The following is a 22,459-nucleotide window of genomic DNA, read 5'->3' as shown; positions in this document are numbered from 1 at the left end:
AGTGGGGACCTTTGTAATCAGCACCAAGTCACGTTATGAGGTACGTAAATTACTGTCCCCATTTCTCAGAAGTGACTTGCCTAAGGCCACACCCCTGTAGAGGAGGGAGTCAGGAGGCAAGCCTGCCTTCCGCTTTCCTTGGGGGAGTGGGTGTCCACAGGCATGGGCACAGCATGCTGGAATCGCTCCCAGAGCGCCACTCGCTGGGTGGGAGAAGGGGCCGGGGCATCCGTCTGGAGTCACGCTGTGCCTTGATGGCCTGATTCCACGTCTACTGCATCTTTTAAATAAATCCTCAGCTTTCCCCTCCGGTCTCTCGCCCCATGAAAGCATCTCCCTTCGCAGGCTCACGTCTCTCCTTGGGTCTCTCAAATATGTCCTGGTCACCTTCCCTGGTGCCCTTTCTCAGAAGCACAGGGAGACAGGGGGCGCTGTAGCTGCCTTTTCCCTGAAGTTCTGCGGGCGGCCTGACCGCCCCCCCTCACCTGTGTCCCCACCCACACAATGCACCAATCCTTGTACCTTGCTTAACACGTGTGCACGTGATGGTGTCTCCTTCCCTCCCCGCGCTCGTTCCATCATCCCTAGCACAAGTCTCTGGGTGCGTCTCTGGGATCCGGGCCACCACGCCCCGCAGGCTGGGCCCAGCCTCTCCGCCTGGACTCCCACGCCAGCCCAGCTTGGCCCCAAGCTGGAGAAGCCTGGCCTCTTCTGCCCCTTTGTCAAGCACGGGGTCCTGCATCAGGGCTCCTTTCCCAAATCTCAAAGAGAAAAACCCAAAAATAGGCAGGGCCCCCACAGGCTGGAGTTGGTTGCATACATTTTTTAATTGAAAGAAGTCAGCCTCCTAAGTATTGCTTTTACAGGCTTACCGACATCAAGTATTCATACCGCTCACATTTGCAAAAACATTTCTGGCCAGCGGAGCAGCGAGGCACCCCCCCGCATGACGGATCAGTCCTGGCAACTTGATGCAGAACGAGCAACTTGAAATGAATAAGTCAAGCCCGACCCTCACCCCCGACACGATCCTTGGCTTCTTTTCCTTCTGACTTACTCCCTGAAATAGTCGCTGCATCTAAGACCAGCCTCGGGGCCAAACCTGGCCAAGCTTTGGGCTCTGCTGGCCTCCAACGGAGCTGGGAGTGGCTTCCGCAGTGGGTCCGCAGCTTGAAGCATCCTCTCGGAAGATGAAGTGTGGAGAAGCAGGAGCGGTCGGGGGTGAAGAGCGGGGAGGCAGACTCTGGCTGGGTTCCTGTAAACATCCATCGCCGCAGCGAAGGTCAGAAGCCAAGGCAAGGCCATTTGTGCGACGCTGAGGCGGGGGGGGGGGGGGGAGGTCTTCGGACGCCCCTGCCTTTCCCCGGGGACAGGGGTACAGGCCTTCCGGGCCTCGGCTCTCAGTCTCCATCTCTCTGCCCCACCCTCCTGGGTCCGGACAGAAACCTCTCTGTTGGCACGGAGCTCTCGGGGGAAGCAGGCCTAACGAGAAGGGAAAAGGGGTGTTACTGGCACAGAAGCACGGCCCTGCCACCCATTTGGTGGTGTATCTGGGTCCGACCTCCAGGCCCCGGGGGGCGAAAGGCGGGCAGGGAGGCCTTCCCCCATCTCTTGCATTCAGAAACCATCAGAAGTTCCAGATTCGGGCTGGGGGTGTTTTCCTACAACTTTTACTAATACCTTTTTTTTCCCCCCAGTTTATTTACTTTCGAGAGAGACAGAGCGTGAGTGGGGGAGAGGCAGAGAGACAGGGAGACACAGAATAAGAAGCAGGCTCCGAGCTGTCAGCACAGAGCCCGAAGCGGGTCTCAAACCCACGAACCGTGAGATCATGACCTGAGCCGACGTCGGCCGCTTAACCGACTGAAACCGCCCCCCCCCCGCCCCGCCCCCCATTACGATAACTTTGTAACAATAAGTTCGCCTGATTTCTAAGGAGCCTGGACTGGAGAACCAGGGCAGTTTCCCTTTGGAGAGGAAGGACTGTCCACCCTGGGAGGGACGAGGGGGATCGGGACCCGAGGAAAGAGGGCAGCCTGCTCAGGGGTCACCCAGAGCCTGCTGGCCCACTTGAGCCCCAGGGCAGCCGAGCAAGCTCGGGTCGTGGGCGGGGCTTGGCCCCGCCTCCCGCCCCGCCTGGAAAATGCGACGCAGGCTACGGGAAGGCTGCGGCCGGCCGTCGCCAAGCTACTCCGCAGCCCCACCGGGCTCGTCCTCCGAGGACATGGCATCATCCTCGCGGCCAGGCCCCTCGGCGGCTCGCCGTTTCCCGTAGCCTCCGCTTTCTGCGTCCGGCTGGGTGGCGGCGTCTCTGCGGCGTCTTCCATTCCCCACCTGCCCTCCTGCCCCAGTTCTGTGCCTCATCTCTGCCGGCTCACTTCTGCAAATGCCGTCACGCATTCGATAGACCTTCTATGCGAAACATGTGACACGGACTGTGGTTCACCGACATGTGAGGTGTAACAATTCTCTGAGGTGGAGGGGGGCGTTCTGGGCCCTGCAGGACGGTTGTCAGCACCCCCCCGCCCCCCCCCCCCGGGGTCCCTGACCACTAAATGCCAGTAGCACCCCCCAGCACTGCGACAATTAAAAATGTACCCTTGTCCCGTTCCCAAGGGCCACTGGGGGGAGCAGAACCACCTCCACTGAGAACCATGCATCTCCCCAAGGTTCAGAGACGCCAAGTGACCTGCCTAAGTCACACACCTGTGACAGGCGGAGTTGGCACTGGATGTAACAACAATCACAATCAGTAAAAGCTCAGGAGGTAGCAGCCACCTAAGTGCCACGAGCCCAGGGCGTAGGCTGCGGGTGCCTGGCTTGTTCCATCCACTCACCCCTCCAGGGCATGCTGACCTGCCTCTTTGCCCGAGGGCTGCCTGGTGTCCCGCAGGCAAAGCCAAGGTCCCCCCACAGCTGCCTTCCAACCGGTGATGGCCAGGAAGGTGGTGAATCAATGCCCCAGCTCCTGCACTCCACAGCTGAGGCAACTGAGCCATATTGACCCCTACATTGGCCCCCAGAGTCCCCAGAGCAGGACTGAGCCCAGGCCTGCAGTGGTGACCTACTGGATGACACAACCCTTTCCCGACTCACCGACCCACTCCCTACCAGTAATTCCCAGGATCACCTCCCAAATAAGCGACTTGCTCTTGAATCTTTGTCCCAGGGTCCACTCCTGGGACAGCATGCCCAAGATGGCCCATGGCACACGTCATTTCATTCAGCTCTAACAGCTCCCGGAGGGACACACTATTACAATTCCATTTTACAGATGAAGACACTGAGGTTCAGAGACAGCAAGTAACTTGTCTGGAATGCTCAGTTCCCCAGGGCTTCGTGCCCCTGGAGATTTTCAACCCTACGTAATTTCACACATCCTGTGTGCCAGGTCCTGAGCCGGGGGCTGGGGACCCCATGATAAATGCAGTCATGCCTTTGAGACACAATCTTGTGAGCCGAAGGTCAAAGACAGGACAGAGCACGGGGACAGATGGAGCACAGAGGCTGGGTGAGGCCATGCATGAAGAACACGCCAGGTGGGGGGCGGGCAGGCTGGCAGTGAGAGCACAGCAGGTCCTAGACCCGTGCCCCACCCCCCCCCCCAGGTTCCTATGGGGTGGGGGAAGGGAGCAAGAAGGCAGGCCTTGATGGAGGAGGGGGAGGGGCCAAATCTGCAAAGTTTCTCGCGTTCTCTGCCAGATCCTAGAGGCCAGCTGGGAACACACCCTTCCACTGCTCTGAGACCTTCCCTGACTCCCGCTGATGACACAGGCCAAGTCCTCGCGTCCTGGGGCCCCACCCCCCCTCCCCACTGGATCTGGCATGGAGAGGGGAAGCCAGGGGTGTGGCCAGAGCACTGGGGAGCTCAGCTGTCTAGAAAGGTGTCCCTGGCTTCCCCTCCCTCCGAGGGACCTCTGGGGTTCCCTGCGGGGGTGCTCCTGAGAGCAGGGCTCACTCCAGAGCCCTCCAACACCGGGGATCATACTTAAGCCCATTGCAGACTTGTGTGGACAGGATGTCAGAGCACACAGTCATCCCCCCGGATGGGGACTCACTCCTCTCCCAATCCTGGTGACTACCACCAGCACAGTGGTCCAGGCAAGCGGCGGTCTGGCTGGCCTGTGTCTCTCACATGGGCTAATCTCCCATCTGAACAGGCCCGGGGCTCCGCAGGCACCGGCTCCAGCTGTATTCACCACGGCTCTGTTTTCACTGTGCTATCTGCAGGGTCACCTATTTATGGCAAATGTTGCTGGGTTTCACTTCTGATAGGAATATACGGGTCCGGTCTTTCCAGGACATCACTTCACTTTAAAAACAGCTCGTTTAAAGAAAACAGTGACACAAATAACAGTTCAGACGTTACAGCAGCGATTGTTGGTGTCACGTGGGGTGTGAGAGACCCTGATCAGTCAGTCCCACTCATTCCACAAAGGGCCCAGAGAGGGCGGTGACCTGCCCTAAGTCACACAGCAAGTTGAAGACAGCCCAGGTCTGTGTGTCCTCTGGAGGGTGTCCTGAGACCACTCATCTGTGCCACCTGCCGTGGCTGCTAAAGATCCCCTGGTTCCTTAACTTGCAAGTCTGGCCTCACAGCAAGCCCCTCAACGAGAATCTTGAGCATGTCAACGACAGGTGGTAACTCTACCTCGTGCTATGTGCTTTAACGCAGGTCCTAGCTCATTTACGCCTCAGAAGCACCTCAGGAGGTGGGGCCAAGCAGGCTCATCATCCGGAATTTCAGATGGGGCTCAGAGAGGGTTCAGCAATTTGTTCAAGGCCACACAGCTCGCAGAGGGCAGAGCCAGGACTTGAACCTCCCCTCTGCAGTCTGATCTGAGGTTCATTCATCGCCTTCTTGCAGGGCACCCAAAGCCTCAGGCTGAAAGCATCCTGGAGCCTCGGCTTGCAGAATCCAAGGCAGGGCGTTCTCCAACCTTCTAGTATCTTTAGTGCAGGACAGACAGTTCATTGGCCAATGGCTGTTTTTTTTTCTTTCTTTCTTTCTTCCTTCCTTCCTTCCTTCCTTCCTTCCTTTCTTTCTTTCTTTCTTTCTGAAGCTGTAACCTTTCATTCCGTGCTACTCCCCGGATCCGGACAGAGGGAGTGGCCAGCTGACTCATTTCTGTCATTAAGAATGACAGTTGGGCACTTGAGCCATTTTAAGAACAATGTGTCAGCTCAATACCTCGGTGGAGAAGCCGCCTGGTTTGGCATTTGGCTTAAGTGAGAAAATGGCCCTTGTGTCTTGAGTGGTGCTGGTGGGGCGATGCCCTGGACGTGCTGAAAGGAGATTTCTCTTCTCGATTCAGCCATCCTGCGGGCTTCCTCAGGGGCAGTCAGGGCAAGGCTCATCTGTGGGGATTCGGGCTCTGCCCCCTCCTAGCCGTGTGACCTCAGGCAAATTAACTTAATTTCTCGGGGCCTGTTTATTCATCTGAAACCAGAGAACAGTGCCTACCTCCCTGGAATGTTTGTGGTGAGGCTATGAAATCACGTTGGTGTAATGCCTACGATACATAAGGCATTGGTAAGGAGCGGCCCCTCCCCTCCTTCCATCACTTCCCAGCTAGAAAACACACCAGGCAGGGCACCTCTTCCGTGCTGGGGGCCTTCTGAAAACAGTAGCCCTCTCGTCCTCCAAGGACCTCGCCTACCGGAAACCCACTGCTCACCAACCAACCAATTAAAGCAGCTACAGACAGATGTCACCCAGAAGCAAAACGCCCTGCGTCTCCGCTGTGGTCTCAGTGACGGGCTGTGCCGCAGAAGGACCTCTGCCTTGTCTGGTCCAAGAGTTCACGGCCGGAAGGGGCTCAGAAAGGAGAAGCCGCCTGGGTCCCCGTGTCCCCCAGGGAAGCCAGCGCTCTGGAGAAGCAAGGGTCGGTTTCTCGAACCCAGGTCTGGTTCCCGTGCCAGATGCTGACACTCATCAGTTGTCAGTTTTGTGATGATTCTTGGTCCAAAATGTGTCTCCAGTTGGTTGGTCCTAAGACATGGCAGCTTTTGCCCTCGAGTCTTGCCTAAGAACTGCCTGGAGTATTATTTATTTGGTATTTTAAATCAATGCACTTCAAAAAAAAAATTTTTTTTAAAGGAAACTTTATGTCACTCTCATGAATAAAAAACAGTATCATTCGTCACACACCGAAGGCAATGCTAAAAAAAAAAAATACTATGAAAATGCAACGGTTAGTGCTAGCCAGATACCCCTGGCTTGTGAAGCAGCCTCAGCCTGGTTTCTCTGGTCTAAGGGAAAAGTAGCAGGTGCCCAAGAGTGACAGAGAACGTCAAGGAGGCACTGGGAGCGAGGCTAGGAGGCCCAACTGGCCACCTCATAGCTGGGTATCTGGGCTGAGTCACTGACCATACCCAAGCCTCAGTTTCCCTCCCTGTATAGTGGAGCTAATGAGCCCAGCCCTGCCTGCTTCATGGGTGACGCTTAGGGGAAGCTAGGAGATGTGAGAAAGGCAGCTATTTTTAACCACCCAGCCAAGGCCAGGAAGGAATCCCAGGAATGAAGCCTTCCCCTTGGAGGGGGTGGTGGGGTGGTGATTGGAACCGGAAGTAGGAAGTGGCTCCCAGCCACTCCCAGGCTTGGGAGGGCACTAGCATCGCCTCGACTCACTGGGTGCCTGACCCAGGGCTGCTTCAAACGCCACCCAAACAGACACATCTTCCTTGGTAATTGGCCCCCAAGAGGAGACAAGGACTGGAGGAAAGGGGAAGGCCCCAGGCTGAGTCCCCTCTGGGTCTGACACACCATCAACACTGTCAGCATCATTCAGGATTTGACTACACGCCCCTTCACACTCTCATCTAATGTGCATGAGCCTTTCCGCAGGTGCGACCACTACCCTATCTTACGGACAGTGGCTGGTCTCCCATAACAAAGAGCAGCCCAGAGGCCCCAGGCCTTTAGCTGGCTTTGGTATGCGGCCAGAGGTTAATGACTTTGGCACTCACTTTTTCATCCATGCCTAGTAATGTTGGTTTTCTGTTTTCAGCGATATAAATAAACATCCCTTTAAAAATAAATTTACATAGGGGCGCCTGGGTGGCTCAGTCAGGTGGGCTTCTGACTTCAGCTCAGGTCATGATCTCATGGCTCACGGGTTCGAGCCCTGTGTTGGGCTCTGTGCTGACAGCTCAGTGCCTGGGGCCTGCTTTGGATTCTGTGTCTCCCTCTCTCTCTGCTCCTCCCCCACTCACGCTGTCTCTCTCACTCTCACAAATAAATAAACATTAAAAATAAATTTAAATAGGGGTGCCTGGGTGACTCAGTTGGTTGAGCGTCCGACTTCAGCTCAGGTCATGATTTCACGGTCCGTGAGTTCGAGCCCCATGTGGCGCCCTGTGCGGACAGCTCAGAGCCTGGAGCCTGCTTCCGATTCTCTGTCTCCCTCTCTCTCTCTGCCCTTCCCCTGCTCATGCTCTGTCTCTCTCTCTCTCTCTCAAGAATAAACAAACATAAAAAAGTAAATTCACATAAAAAAGTAGATTTTTGAAAGATGAAATACTAAAACTAGTTTGATCACAACGGCAGGTGATAAAGGGAAAAACAAGAACTTTACAGTGGAGAGACCCAGTAGACATCACCTTAGTCCAGAGATCAAAGTTAACATCACCAGTAGTGGGACAGACGTCATGTGTCTCCTGATAACCATACACTCAGAAGGGCACTCACTCACTTCTCCGCGGGGTTCCTGCCAAAAGTGCATCATCTGAACCTAATCTCAAGAGTAAACATCAGATAAACCCAAATTGAGACTTGTGCTCCTCCAAAATGTCAATGTCCTGAAAGATTAAGACAGAATGAGGGGCTGGTCGGGATTGAGGAGGACTCAAAAGACATAACAATTAAGGCCAAGGGTGATCTGGGATGGGATCTGGGACCTCAACTCTGCCTTTCTATTGTGAAAGGGCCACTATTGGGCCAATTGGTGAGATCTGAATAAAGTCACAGACTGAATCTGGTTCATAGGCTCGCAACGGTGTTAAATTTGCCGATGTTGACAACTGTGACTGTGGTCATGGCAGTGAATGTCCTTGAGCTAAGCACACAGCCAGCGAAACATTTAGGGGTAAAGGAACATGAGGTCTGCAATCCGTTTTCAAACGGCTCAGGTGAGTAACTGCACACATACACGTATGTGCACACACACACACACACACGCAGGGCAAGCACGTGTTGTGTTCGGGAGCAAATGTGGCAACATGTCAATCAGTGCAACTGGTGACTTTGGGTGGGGACTACAGGGGAGTTCTCTGCACTCTTCTTGAAACTTCTGCCTAATTGGGAAATTACTTCAAGGTAAAGTTTGGTTTAAAAAAAACTCAGCAAAAAGGAGCGACAGGGTCTGTGCAGCAGGCCTGGGAGAGTTGCGAGCGCTATTCCAAGGTCGGGATTTGGGAGGCCCCCACCCCACCCCCGCGAGCCCCTGCAAACCCAGCACTGGGTTGGGGAGCTCAGCTGTCTTCCTCAGCTTTGCTTCCTTGGCTCCTCACCCCTCCCTAATGGGGCCTTCTCCGCCCAGAGGGGCAGCCGGCACCCACGCGTCCCACGGCCAGCGGTCTTCCAGGTGAACCTAGCGGGTGGACAGAGTGGAAAGTCGGCCAGGCCAGGGGTGCACCTGCCTCCCCTTGCCATCAGCACCTGTCTCTTGCCTGGACCACAGCTATCTGGTTTCCCTCCTCTGCTGTGACACTTCTCCTCCCCCTCCCCGCCCACCCCCCCCCCCCCACCCAGGAGCTCCACCAGCTGCCTGAGGGATCTCCCGTGACCTGAATCTATTGTCCACGTCCCTGCAGAAATTCTGGGTTTCTGAGCAGGGCACTGACACACCAGCCTGGGTGTTCTGCTCATGGCACAGGCTGCCGACTAGCACGGAGGGGACCAGGGCGGGTAGATCAGAAGGAGCAGCCGTGGCACCCGGTCAGGACCCGGAAGCCAGGAGACCCTGTAATAGGTAGCCCGACGGTCTGGTTACCCGAGCTCCGAATCTGAGCTACACCAGGCCCCAGTGACTGACAGCAACATCCTGTAGGCTCTCCGTTTCCGGTGCAGAGAGGCTCTCTCCCACAGCCCTCCCTCCGTGCCAGAACAGGGACGAATCAATCCAGCTGCCCTGCCTCTGCATCGGAAACGCTGGCATGTGAGGACTCTCCGAAGGCTCCCAGGCCAGCCGCAGGGGCCTTTCTCCTGGGAAGGAGGGAGCTCCTGATTCCCCACTTCCTGCTCCTGGGCAATGATTAACACTCTAGGAAAAGTGCAGCCTCGACTCTACGGGGCCCAGATCTGGTGGCCCTGGGAGACCACAGGCAGTGGGAAAGGTCTCCTGAGGGTCCCGGGCTGGGAAGACAGTGGGGGAATTCTCTTTCAGGAGCCCAGACCCGAACCCACCCAGCGCTCAGGAAGGCAGTCCTCCGTGGCTCACTGGGGGAGGTGAATATTCATGTAGGAGTGCACAGGCAGGTTTATACATTTGCCAAAGCCTGAGCATACACACTTTCCATTACATCTGTTAATGCTAACAGTGGTTAACATGAATATGATCACTGACTGGACACAGGAGGGCCTAGGAGCTTTACATCTATCCCATTTAAACCTCACAATGAGATAGATTTCATTTCCCCCGCTCCTTAGAAGAGAAAACTGACCCACAGAGAGAGACGTGACATGCCCAAGGTCACAGCCCAGAGTGGGATTTGAACCAGGTACGTGCTCCTAATCACAACCCTAATACTGCCTCCTTCAAACAAATGTTTGATGAACGGTATCATGTTCATACACACATAAGAGGAAAAAGAGGAGAGAAAGTGAGTGCACCCCGAGATCCTCCCCAGTCCCTGCTGCCTGGCCAGCCCTCCACCCCCGTCAGTGCTTCTATGACCTTGTCGTGCGTAACATTGAGAATGTGTCCGCGTGAGAACGAGCCAGGAGGAAAGAGATCTGACTACTGATGTTCCTCTGCTTACAGAAAGGGGCCCACAGATGCGGTGCAGTCGGACCATTTTTGGATCTCTCCCAGAGGCTTTTCCTGTTACTGGCCACCCTCCCCTACCCGGGTCTGGGCTTCCCCGGTCCCGGGGCCAAGGCCGCCTAGGCCTGCATTCGGGATTGGGGAAGAAGGACCGCTGTGCCTGACTTCCCCGCTCCATGGGGCTCGAGTATTGCCCCCCAGCCCCAGGCCTTCCTGCCTCCCAGCTTGGGCCCCGCCACTCTGACAGCTTTGCAAGGGTGTCCCTGAGACATGCTTCCTGGTGCTTCTGCTCAAACAGCCTTTGCTGTGAAGTTTGACGAAGCATTTGGGCTTAAGTTTTGGGTTCAGAGCATGCCAATGTTTTCATTTGGAAGGGGAAGTGTTTCTGTTGATGTGGTGAAGAGATAAAATGAGACATTCTTCACCAACTTACGCTGTCTCAAAGTCAAGCGCTTGGCTTGGAGGCAGAGAGTCATCTTAGGCTCTCCAAGGCCTAGCCCTGGGGCCTGGTGGAAGCAGGTGCAAAGGGCCTAGCACCAGGCACGGTGAACGATCAATACTCGGGACGGGTTTTGAATAGAGTCTACAGATTCTAGCTTCGCAAGGTGTTCTCAGTCTGTTTCTCCAAGCCCCCGCCGCCTCCAGCCTGGGCAACTACACACTTCCCAAACGGCTTCCCTGATCCACACTCGCGCCGACGACCCATTCTGCCCACAACTGCCAAAGTCATCTCTTGCTTAAAACCTTCTGCTGGCTTCCCCTTGCTCGTGGCCCTGGCCTCCCAGGTCCTGTAGGGTCTGCCCCCACCTGCCCCACTGACCTCTCCTGGGGCTGCTCTCCAGCCACAGTGGCCTCATTTTGGTGGCGGCACAAACCAGCTCTCCTACCCTACTGCCTGGGCACGAGCCATTGCCTGTGCCCGGATTGGTTTTCCCAGATCTTCAGTCTGGCTCTGTCTACCAACTTAGGGCTAGCTCAAATATGTCATCTCCTGGAAGAGACCTTCTCTGATGCCCCCTTTCTAAAGCAGCCCCTCTCTATTCTGCTTTACTCACTCAACAGACATTTACTGAGTACCTACTAGATGCCAGGCACTTGTTCTAAGGGCTGAACTCAACAAGGATGGCCCAGGTCCTTCCCACATGTCTTAATGGCTCCCAGAAAACCTGATATCTTGCTTGGGAATCTGCTTGTGTCTTCTCTCCCCGTGCCAGGAGGGCCAGGGCTAAGTCTCTCTTGTTCACTGTGTTCACCCACGAGGCACAGTATGTACTCAGTAAATATTTTTCTTCAATCAAAGCATGGATTGATGGATGGATGGCAGGCAGGTAGGTAGGCAGACTGGGTAGGTATGCAAGAGTGGCTGGCACTCTGCCTGGCACCTGGTTCTTGTTAAGGTCGCACTGAGCTCAAGTGAAGCTTTTCTCAAAGAAATGTCACCGTCCGTCCCTCAGGGGAGCCCTCAGCCCCCAGCACTACCACCAGTGGGTCCTGCCCCATCCGGCATTCCCTCTGACTATGGTCATCTTGGCAAAGACAGGCGACAAGAGGAGGGGCGTTAACTCGGCTTGCGTGGGGCGAGTGGCATTAGTGTCTGTTTTCTCAAAGGAGCCCTTGCTACCTCGATATCCTCCCTTCGCTGCCACTCGGGTCCTGCGCTTAGTGATACCGCAGCACCGAACAGCGGAGGGGCTCAGCCAAAGAGTGCCTGCGTGTCCTCTCATCTTGTGCAGTCGCCTCTCTTCCTGGCTGGGAGACTGCGGCCAAGCCCTCCTCCTTCCCGGACCTTCATGTTCCTCCCATCGACACACAAGGTGGGGCAGGACACGCAGCTTCCTGGTCGCAGCCCAGCGGCAGAGCTTTAACACCTCAGTGCAAAGATCCTGTGGCCCCTACTCCTCCTTGAGATCTTGCAAACCCCGTAGGCGGAGCCAGCCCCAGCTTGCCTAGTCTGCAAAAGCAACCTTCAAAACTGGCAGCCCTGGCAGATCCAAGCTGCAGTACTGCCCGGCACCCTGAAACCCGACTCCCGAACAGCAGCAAACCCAAGGCCAAAAGGAAGTGCAGACTTTGCTGAAGGAGGTTTCACCTCCTACGCCCTCGGCCCTGAGCCCTTGCTCTCAAGTCCCCACCCAGTCCCCGAAAGGGCTACGGGACAAAGGTGGTCGTGCCCAGCATGTTAGCTCTTCTGACACTCCAAGTCTTTATCCTTCCGGGACTATGGGAATTCCGGAAAAACCAAGGTCACCATCAAGCCAGATGGAGGCAGAGGCAGAGGCGAGGTGCTGACAGATCTGCCTCAAAGGGATCTGGGTGCAAAGGCTTTTCCACAAGCTGTGGCAGTAGGTACCGTGGCTAACCCAACACCATTCAGGCTCAGCCTCCCTTCCCCTCAACGACTGTCACCTTCACCAGGGAAAGCTTTGCAGCCCCAACTAAGGGCCTAACAGGGGTCTGGCCATTCCTGGCATCTTAAATAGACCTCCAGGAGGTGGATGGAGGAATCCCAAGCCTGGGGGAAGGGTGTGTGTCCGGTGTGGAGATGCCACCCTCTTCTTCGCCAGCGCCCCAACCCATCCTCATCTGGCGCAGAAAGGGCACTTACAGGTCTTGGAGGCCAGAGAGGGCCTCGTCCTGGGGGTCCCATCCCTGGCCAAACGATGCCCCCAACCAGCAGCGGCGGCAGGATTTGGGCGGCCGGTCCAGGCCGAGGGTTGCGGGTCGTTGGGGGGGAGGGGAGGACGGTAGCCAAGCCTACTCCAAGTAACCATCGAAGACATCGAGCTCCGAGTCGGCATCGTAGAGGCCCGAACCGGGGTCGGAGAGCACGCCGAGGTCCACGAGCGCCTGGTCCATGTCCTCGGGCAGGAAGACGAGGCCCACATTGAGGACAATGTACTCCATGAGGAAGGCGTAGTATAGGATCAGCACATTGACGAAAAACAGGCCCACGTAGAACATAGAGGGCAGCAGCGACGGCGGCACGTAGGGGACCAGGGGGCCCAGCGCGTCCAGGTGGGCCGCGACCCGGGCGCCGGGCATGCAGGGGGCGGCGAGGGCGGCGGCGGCCCGGCGATCCCAGCGATCTCAGCCGCTGCGGCGCCCGGGCGGCCGGCAAGGGGGCAGCTCAGCCATGCAGGGACGCCCCGGGGGCTCGACCGAGGCGGCGCTGGGCCCCGGCGGTGCCCCCGCCGGTGTGCCGCGGCCCCTGCAGACGCTCCCTGGCCCCTGAAAAGCGCCCGGCGGGGTCCACGCACCCCCAGATGTGCCCACACGACCCTCTCGATCCTCCCGGCAGCCAGGGAGGCCCCCCTGAGGTGCCCGGCGGCTGCCCGGCTCCTCCGACGCGCCCCGCTCGCGCTCACTGGCCCTCCAAGAGCAGGCGGGGGCCCCACCGCAGCTCAGCGACGAGGGCCAGTCCCGGCGGCTGTCTCTTCAGCCCCGCCCGGCAGATCCTCGCGCCCCCTCCGCGGCCCCGCAGGCCCAGCACCCATGGCTGCGGCCGCCGCGTCGCCCTCCTGGTCGCGTTCCGAGCACCGCCTCCCAAGCGGCCCCGCGCTCATTGGCCAGCCGCCCGCTGCCCGCGCTCATTGGCCTGCTCGACGCCCGCGGTCATTGGTCCGAGACGTCCGGGGGCGGTACCGCTTCGCTCCGCCCCTCGGGGTGCTGGCCTCTGACTTGCTTTCCTGGCTCCGGGCTCCGCCCAGGTCTCAAATCCAATTCGCTCTGAGAATCCCCCACGGAGTAGCGGGAGGGGAAAGAGACAGAACACAGTTCGAACCTGCACGTATCCTAAGGGCTACGAAAGCTGGAGGAAACCGCAAACTTCTCAGCAACCCCCTAGACTTGGGTATGGCGTCACGCCTCTTTGGGACTCAGTTTACTTGTCAAAAGGAGGCAGGATGGGGGGCGGTGAATTTATCAGTGAAACTCTCCGACTTCCCAAAGTGGCAATTTTCCGTGGTGGGGAAGAGCTCCTTGAGCTCTCCAAATTCTGGCTGCATCGCGGGGGTCTACATAATAGGGTTCAGGGACACCTGAATAAAGACATTCCCAGGCAGCTCAGACCTGCAGCAGTGGGGTTGCTTCTTGTTTTTACTTTGTAAAGCATGTTTAAAAACAGTCCGTGTTAGGGGCGCCTGGATGACTCAGTAGGTTAAGCGTCTGACTCTTGACTCTTGATTTCAGCTCATGATCTCACAGTTGGTGAGATAGATCCCAGTATCGGACTCTGTGCTGATAATGCAGAGCTGGATTGGGATTCACTGTCTCCCTTTCTCCGCCCCTCTCTCGCTCTTTCTCTGCTCTCCTCCTCAAAATAAATAAATAAACATTAAAAAAAAAAACAACCAGTACGTGGTTAAACATTAAAACGTCCAAGAAGTACGTAGAGAAGTGAGTCTGCTACTCACTGATTTCCCCTCCTCATGAGCAACCCCTGTATATCCTTCAGGAGACTGATCTTGCCCAAAGCAATCTTCCAGAGCAGTTCAACAGATCTTTACATCTCAGGCCACACTGAGCTGGGTGCTTTACATACATTGCTTCATTGTAGCTAGATGGGGTAGTGTAGTATGTTACCACTTTCTACAGATCAGGAAATCTAGGCCCAGGGAAAGGGGAGGACCCAAGAAGATGCTAGGTCCGCATGCGTTTGGAGAACAGACCTGCCCTTTTTCTCCATGGCTGTTTTCTTGCCCCAAAGATGAACTACAGAGAAAACCATTAATTCTCCAACTGCTGAAGGTGAAACCTTCATGCAATCATTCATTCACTATGCCAATATTTTTGTTGTGGTTTATTTTGGGAGAGAAAGAAAGCACGAGCAGGGGAGGGGCAGAGAGACAGAGAGAGAGAATCCCAAGCTGGATGTCACCCTCAAGATTATGACCTGAGGGAAGCCAAGAGTCAGATGCTCAACCCACGGAGCCACCAGGCGCCGCACTCTGCCAGTATTTGTTGAGCACCTATGATGTGCAAAACTTTGTGCTAGGAAGTGGGGAGAACATTGGCCCTTAGCCCAAGTCTGAACACAGTTAATGGGACACCATAGATTGTAGAGAACTGTCTGGTATAGAAATGAATGAATGAATAATGACCACGGCAGTCTTGCCTCCAGGGAGCTTGTCACTCCCCAGGACAGAAATTTAGATACACTTCTTGGCTCATGTGGGGAAAGAAAAAAATTGTTAAGATCAAGGCCATTACCAATTTGGTACAGATTAGTAGCTTATTGGGGCATTAAATAAGGGTGCCAGGGTTTGAACCATGAGCGTAGGTAAGTCAATCCCTTAAACCTGTGATTGAGATTTCCCGGGGAGGAGGGGGGCGGCATGGGGATAACAGTATCCGCGTCATAGGCTGGTTGTTAGAATTAAGTAACAATATATGCAAATCGCTTAGGACATTGGCACATAGCATATATAGTGCAATAGCTATTCTTATCGTAAAAGCTAATAATTATCAACACTGCGGTTACTTTGAGTCACCCAACTTCACCGATGCCCTCCTCAAGGCTCCGCGCACAGGTTTCCCATTCCCGCCCACCATACGATACTGCGGGCTCTCCTCTCGCTCCGCCTCAGGTCCGTAGGTGCGTGATGCACGCCGGGCCTCGTAGTTCGTTTGCAGAGTCCTCTCGGCGGGGGCCTCGCGGGAGGACTGCATTTCCCAGCATTCCCCGTGGCGGCGGCCGTAAAGCGCGGCGGTCGAACGGCCGGTTCCGGCTGAATGTCAGTGCGGAGCTGTGGGCCGGGGAGGAAGGTGGTTGGCGGTCCCTCTACCACCTCCGCCGCTGCCTCCTCCGCTTGTGCTGCCGCTGCGGGCGCTCGGTCGCTCGGCCGCTCGGGCATGAGGCCGTGAGGCGCGCAACGGGTCGGGGCCGCCGACATGTTTGGCCGCTCGCGGAGCTGGGTGGGCGGGGGCCACGGCAAGTCTTCCCGCAACATCCACTCCTTGGACCACCTCAAGTGAGTGTGTTTGTTGGGGGGTGAGGGGGGCAGGCCGCGGGGCTGGACGTGGGAGTGAGGCGCATAGCCCCGGGCCGGGGCCTCTGCGAGGTGTGAGAGCGAGGTGGAGGGCGGAGAGAGACGCCCGGGAAAGACTGCATGGTGGTTAAGAGCGAGGGCTCTGGAGTCAGGGCGCTTGGATTCGAACCCTGACACCGTCGCTCCTCGCTGTGTGACCTTGGGCAAGTGGCTTAGCTTCTCGGAGTCTCGGCACCCTCGTCTGTAAAGTAAGGGGAGGAGATTTCAGTTTATGGATGCAGACTTCGTTGTTGCCGGGGGGCAGCGGTGGGCACCGAGTTTACCAGGGTGGTACTTCTTAGGCTGGACAGCTTAGGAGTCAGAGAGCTGGACCCAGGAGTCAGATCAGGGTTTGAACGTAAGTGCGTGAATTTTTAGGCCTCAGTTTCCTCGGTTGTAAAACGGGTATAGTGACAGCACCTGCTTCTTATCGTTTTGAGGGGAGGATAAGAGAATGCACGCAAAACTGGAAGGACGCACGAGGGCTCAATGAACGGCAGTAATGAAAATATTTTTTTTCCCCCCTTGCGGGAGACTAAGGGGAGGACTCTCAGAAGTAGAGCTCTGGGGGAAGGACAGGTGGCAGACGTGGTCCTGGGAAGCAGGAGCGCATCACACCTGCATTCAGATCCTGATTCCAGCACTTAATGGCTGTGTGACCTTGGACAGATTACTTGGCCTCCTTGAGCCTCTGGTGCCCCCTCTGCAAATGGGGATGGTGAACCGTTGTGCAAGAATTCAGTCATGTCATGCATGGAGAGACATTGATCCCGTGTCTGTTACACAGTAGGTGGCTGATGGCGGTCACTGTGTCTATCAGCTAGGGAAGGCCTTCCTAGACCACCCTGCCTCAAGTGCTTACCCGCCTCCATTCCTTTCCATCTGATCTTTCTCTTGATTTTATTCAATGCATAGCTCCACTGTCTGCACTTACCCCGCTTGTTTTCGCTCCTTTTCTGTCTGCTCCTCAACTGTTAACTGCCAGGGGAGAAGAGACCCCCTTTTTTTGCTCACAGTGGTATTCTCAGCATCTCGTGCTGTGTGCCTGGCACACAGTAGGAGCTCAGTGGCTACTGAAAGAATGAAAAAAAAATGAATGAATTGGGACAGGTGCAGAACATGTAGACAAACCTGGAATTTTTGGTGTGTGTGTGTGTGTGTGGGGGGGGGGGGTTGGAGGTGCTGATGGAAAATGGAGAGTTGTGCAGAGGGAATGACTCCAGGGAGGAAAATATAGTGTGTGGGGTGGCAGTTGAGTTGGGAGAAGGCAAACCTTTGGTGGTAAGAAATAGACTGGTTTCCGGAGGGAGCTCCCAAGATTACTAATGGGAAGGAAGAAGGATGGAGGGGGGAGGCGGGGAGCAGTAGAAGGAAGACGGGGGCCCAGGGAAAGGATTGGTGGGAGGGAAATTAGATGGGGCTTCTCATTTGGCCAGGGGTGAGGATCCTTTGCTTCTCAGCTGTGTCCTTTCTAGCGTGGAGCAGGCGTTTAATAAATGTGTGTGATTCTTGAAGAGTAGGAGGCAGCAGGGATCAGGATGTAGTAAGGAATATTTTGGGTGGGGGGTGATGAGAGAGGACACAGGGAGGAGAGAGGCATAGACAGGGTAGGGGTGTGTAGGGAAGCCAGGAATCTTAAACGGGAGGGCAGCTGGACTGGAAAGGGAGAGGCGTAAGGATTTCAGGAATTTAGAGAGTGGGTGGATGTGTCTGAGACAGGGAAGGATGAATATCTAAAGGAGGTTGGGCCTCCTGCCAGCGTCCAGTCACCTGCAGGCTTTCCCCTAGCTCTGCCTGACTCTAGCCCTTGTCAAGTACCTGAATGATTATTGAGTGCATTTTCTCTGCCAGGTCCTCGCTCAGGACTTGTGTGTGTTATTCCTGAGTCCTCGCGAGTCTCTGAGGTGTAGGAACTGTTACTGGGTTCCGTTTTATAGAAGGGGAAGCTAAGGTTCAAAGAGGCTGTCACTTGCCCCAAGGTGACAACAGCTGAAACGGGTCAAAGCCAGGGTTTGCCCTTGATGCCTGTACCCACTGCACTTTCTGAATGAAACTTCCTCCCAAGTTGGTTTGGGAAGCGACTCGCAACTTGGCTCAGTCTCTGTGCCCAAAGGAGCATTTACCCTCCGGGCAGCCAAGGGGATGGTAAAGGTTCTCAGATTCCTTTTACGTATCTGGGCACTGCCCAGTTTCACTGTTTAGGTTGAAAGGCCATTGGGTGCTTTTGGAAACCCAAGCTGCCTGTCCTGGGTCAGGCAGATGAGCTTAATCCGTATTACAGTCTGAGCAACTCAGCGATTTACCTATCGGTGTGGGACTCGGAAGATCCCAAGATGACTTGGAAAAGAGTGCCATAAACAGCTGGTCCTCACCCCAGCGCTTGTGACGTTCTTCATTTGGCTCCGATAGTAAACATCTTGGGCCTTAGGTACAGAACAGCTCATTCCCTGAGGGAGTTCACAGGCTGGTGGGGAGACAGCCATAACGCCCAGACTATACAGCGTGACAGATGCCGGGATCTCTGTAGGTCCAGGGTTCTGTAGGAACCCTTGGAAGCCTTCTGGGGGAGGCAACACCAGAGCAAAGTCTTCAGGGACAAGCAGGAGCCATCATGTGGGGCCGCAGGGTGTGGGCAGGGGGACCCTGGGTTTGTGGAGTTTCAAGGTGGCGCTGGTGGTTGTAGGAAATAAGGGTGGAGGTAAAATGGGACTTGAGCTTCACCTGACACGAAGGGTGACCATCCCGGAGTGCCTGGGGTGGAGGGATTTCCCAGGACGTGGCACTTTCAGCACTAAAACTGGGAAAGTCCTGGGCACCTGATACAAATTGGTCAGGCTGCCACTGACAAGTGACAGGTCCTAATATATTCATGGCAGTGTGGGTGGAAAGATTAAGGTAAATAAAAGGATTTAGGATTGAAAAAAAAATTTTTTTTTGACATGCAGGGCATCTAGGAGCCCTCCCCCTTTTCAAAACAGACTATTTTTAAGAACAGTTCGAGATGTAAAGAAAAATTGAGAGGGTAATAACAGAGAGAGCCGGAATTGCTTTTGAACCACGTTATTCGTCATAATGTTCTCCGCTTTCACCCTGGAAAGGAGGCAGCCTGTTAGGATTTTACTTTTGCTAAATAACGGAAAACTGTGTGCCTGTGGTCTTTGTCTACCGACCTGAGTTAGCGATTTAGTTGAGGGAGACTGAGATAGTAAGAGGTTATTTGCTACATGTCACGGGTGGGTGGTGTGCTGCCCACACTGGTGGCACGGCTGTGACAGTGACTGCCGAATGCCCACCAGCAAGGAAAATCTTTGCTGACGCATTTGCAGGATTGCTACCGCGAGATCACCTTTAGCAGAAACTGCCAGTTAGCATGCTGCTGGTAGGACTGTTGTGGTGTTAGGTTATTTCGTTGCCTTCACTCTGATCACCTTTGTGTGGGGGTCCACAGTCTTGGTCGCAAGGGACAGAAACCCACCTAGAACTGCCTTAGGCCCCAAATGGAAGGGATTGGCTCCGATCGCTGGCTACGCCACGGCTGAGTGCAGGTGTTCAGACAAAAGCTGTCAGAGTCTGTCTCTTTCCCGTTCTTGTCTCTGCGTATCTCCTGTGTTGGTGCCATCGTTAGCGGGCTCCAGGCTTACATCATAGCCGTCTAGCAATCCGTGGGGAAAAGGGAGCATCTTTTCTAAATATTGCCAGCAGAAGTCCAGAAGTGAGTATAGTTGGACCACCTGGGGATCTCATGCCCATCCCTGACCCTTGGCCCTTGACCCTTGGTGCTGTACTTGGCCCTTGCCTGGAGCTGGGGTGGCATCAGCTCCCCCGCCAAGCTAGTGGACAGAGAATGAGAGACAGGGGAGGTTCCCCTTGGGAAAATCAGGGGTTATTACCCAAAGAGAAGAGGAATGTATACCTAGCAGGCAAATGGTCATGTATTCCTGGTACAGTCTACTTTTGCCTAAGAGAGCACTGATTATTTTTAAGGGTACAGTGTTGTCAGAATAATTTTTAAGATATCATAATCACCATATCACTCATAATGAGCCCAAGCACCCATCGTGTCAGGTCCGAGTTCTTCTAGGCCGTCAGAGTGTTCTAGACTCTGTTCCCATCCATCCAGTTCGGCATGAGGGCCCTGTAATGCAGGCTAGGGGGTCAGGAGCCTCCTTGGTAGGCAGACACCCGTTTTTAAAAAGTTTTTTAAATTTTATTTATTTATTTTTAAATATATATTTATGAGAGAGAGAGAGGGAGCACGCACGAGTGGGAGAGGGGCAGAGAGAGAGCATCCCACACAGGCTCTGTGCTGTCAGCACAGAGCTCGACAGGGGGCTCCATCCCACAAACTGCAAGATCAAGACCTGAGCCAAGATCCAGTCAGAGGCTCAGCCGACTGAGCCACCCAGGCGCCTGGCAGACACCCATCTAAATGGGGACGTAAAGAGTGAGGGGTGTGCCGGGCTGTAGGGGCGGGGTGGGAGGGACGATACTTTAGGCAGACCAAACCATGTTTGAGAAGCCTGGAGGAGAGAAAGGCTCAGGTTATTCACTAAGGGTGGTGTACGTGGGGTGAGGGGGCAGTGCAGGACCCCACAGCAGGCTCATGACGCGGGAGAGGTCACAGAGACATCTCCTTAAATTATGTGAAGGAATTCGGACATCAGGCTGAGAACAGTGGGCAGCCGTTGAAGAATTAACCAGAGTGCCGCGGTGCAGCCAGAGTTGGAGAGCAGGTTGGGGGAGGGCCCAGCAGGAGGTGGGCGTCCCCTTGGCCTCCTGGGAAGCGAGGGTGGCAGCCGGCCCTAATCCGGGGGTGCTTCTTGTGCGGCTTCACGGACCTCCTCTCTCGCTCCCTGTTCCACACACCTCACACGCCCACCTGTCTTCATCTTTGCTCTCCCCTGGAGCTCCCCTCCCCTTCCTGCCCGTCCAGACGCCCACCTGCATCGTTGAAGTACCAGTTCTTCCATAAAAACTGCCCTGTGACTTCAGCTGGCAAGAAGCTCTACTGTCATCTCTAATGTCACTTGTGGTGCCCACTGTCCCGCTCAGTGTGCCCACTGTCACGCACAGTCTTACCGTCACCAGAGGTAGACCAGCTGTTAGAGGCTCTGGGCTTTTCAGGCTTTATCCTGGCCGCGAGTTAGATGCCCGGGAAGCTGCCCAGGGTTCCTCAGGCATGTCCTTTTGCCATCAGAAGTGCTCTTGTGTGATCATGTGTTTGCCTCTCCCCATTTGAACGTAAGCCTCGTAAGGACAGAGACCGGCGTGTCTTGTCCACCTGGGAATTGTTAGATGCCGGCACAGGGCCAGGCACACGGTAAGTGATCAAGGAGTGTTTATCACAGGGTGAGTGTAAGAGGCAAGTCTGGCCAGGCTTTTCTCCACACCAGCCTGCTCTGGCCAGTTTGGTTCCAGTGCCCGTCCTGGAGCTGTGGCTTTCTGTAGGGCCGAGAGCCCTGCCTACACCCTCGTGTGGTTGCCAGCTCCCCGAATCTCAGACCCAGTCTCGCTGGCTGGCCCAGTTTGACATCTTTCTGGGGTGACTCATCGGGAGAAGCACCGCCTGTAACACCTTTCCCCAATCCTCTGGTCTGGTTGCAGCCCATGAGGAGCTGGGCCTTGTGCTGCTGGCCAGAAGGCCGGGCCCTGACCAGGGGTGGTTTTCAAGGCGCAGGGTGGATGCTGTTAGCAGTAGTCTCCCCCCCCCCCCCCCCCCCCCCCCCCCGCCGGTGCTGAGCAGACCAAATAGACAAAGGCTCTATGTCCCTCTGTCTCCCCCCCCCCCCCCGCCCCCCGACATTGTTATTTGGGGCCTGGCTTTGGGGGCGTGGACTTCTCGTCTAGGCCTCTGCCACTCCTCTTACCCTTCAGCTTACGGGTCAGTTTCAGGATCTTCCAGTAGGAGCGATCTAAGAGGCATATTCTGATACAAGTCATAAAACCCGTATGAACTTAGTGTGTCCGTCTCTGAAGTGGACATAATTGTTGTTGACCATAATGGTTTAACCTGTGAGATAAGTGGTTCTTGAGAGAGCAGGGTCTGTGGGGCAGAATTTGTTTACAGCCCATTGTCCTTGGCGAGGAGCCTCCGGTGTGTTGGTTGCACACTGGCAGTAGGCTGTGGTTTTCCACTCGCCAGGCATTTCAGACTCTTCAGCTGGTCTCCAGGTAGAGGTCGCTCATGGGCAGGGTTTTGATCCTGGGAGCCTCCGTTCTACAGAGCCTGTGCTGGGGATTCCGTGATGTTGGCTGTTGTCCAAAGAAACAGAGTAAGAGTCAGTTATGAGGACTGACTTTACAATCTGATATGTATTTTCATGCCTTTTTGGTTTGTTGTTTATCTGCTCGGTTTTCTTGCATGTAGGGCATTCATAACTTCATGTAAATGCTTGGTTAATAATAGCGTTTCCTGCATTGTCTGCATTTTCTGTACTCTAATGGTTC

The 22,459-nt window shown here is 55.3% G+C and overlaps 2 protein-coding genes across 11 annotated transcripts in view; one reads left to right on the top strand and one right to left on the bottom strand.

The window, feature by feature from the left end:
* Positions 1-803: 803 nt before the first annotated feature.
* Positions 804-13,533, bottom strand: DEXI (Dexi homolog). Its single transcript, XM_007076894.3, has 2 exons — positions 12,592-13,533; positions 804-1,482 (listed from the first exon to the last, which is right to left on the bottom strand). The coding sequence occupies exon 1, from the start codon at positions 13,026-13,028 to the stop codon at positions 12,741-12,743; it is 288 nt and encodes a 95-aa protein (XP_007076956.2). The 5' UTR covers positions 13,029-13,533; the 3' UTR covers positions 804-1,482; positions 12,592-12,740.
* Positions 13,534-15,684: 2,151 nt separating this feature from the next.
* The window catches only part of CLEC16A (C-type lectin domain containing 16A), a 201,620-nt gene continuing 194,845 nt past the window's right edge, over positions 15,685-22,459 (top strand). For 9 of the 10 annotated variants that reach the window (XM_042971412.1, XM_042971414.1, XM_042971411.1 and 6 more), the window contains exon 1: positions 15,685-15,955. In XM_042971412.1, coding sequence (XP_042827346.1) covers positions 15,876-15,955 — 80 coding nt within the window. In that variant the 5' untranslated portion in view covers positions 15,685-15,875. The remainder of the gene's footprint in view (positions 15,956-22,459) is intronic. The other variant, XM_042971420.1, reaches the window with a different exon arrangement.

Source organism: Panthera tigris, chromosome E3 (genome assembly GCF_018350195.1).
Source record: "Panthera tigris isolate Pti1 chromosome E3, P.tigris_Pti1_mat1.1, whole genome shotgun sequence".
Lineage (NCBI taxonomy): Eukaryota > Metazoa > Chordata > Mammalia > Carnivora > Felidae > Panthera > Panthera tigris.
This window is presented reverse-complemented; position numbering and strand designations above follow the sequence as displayed.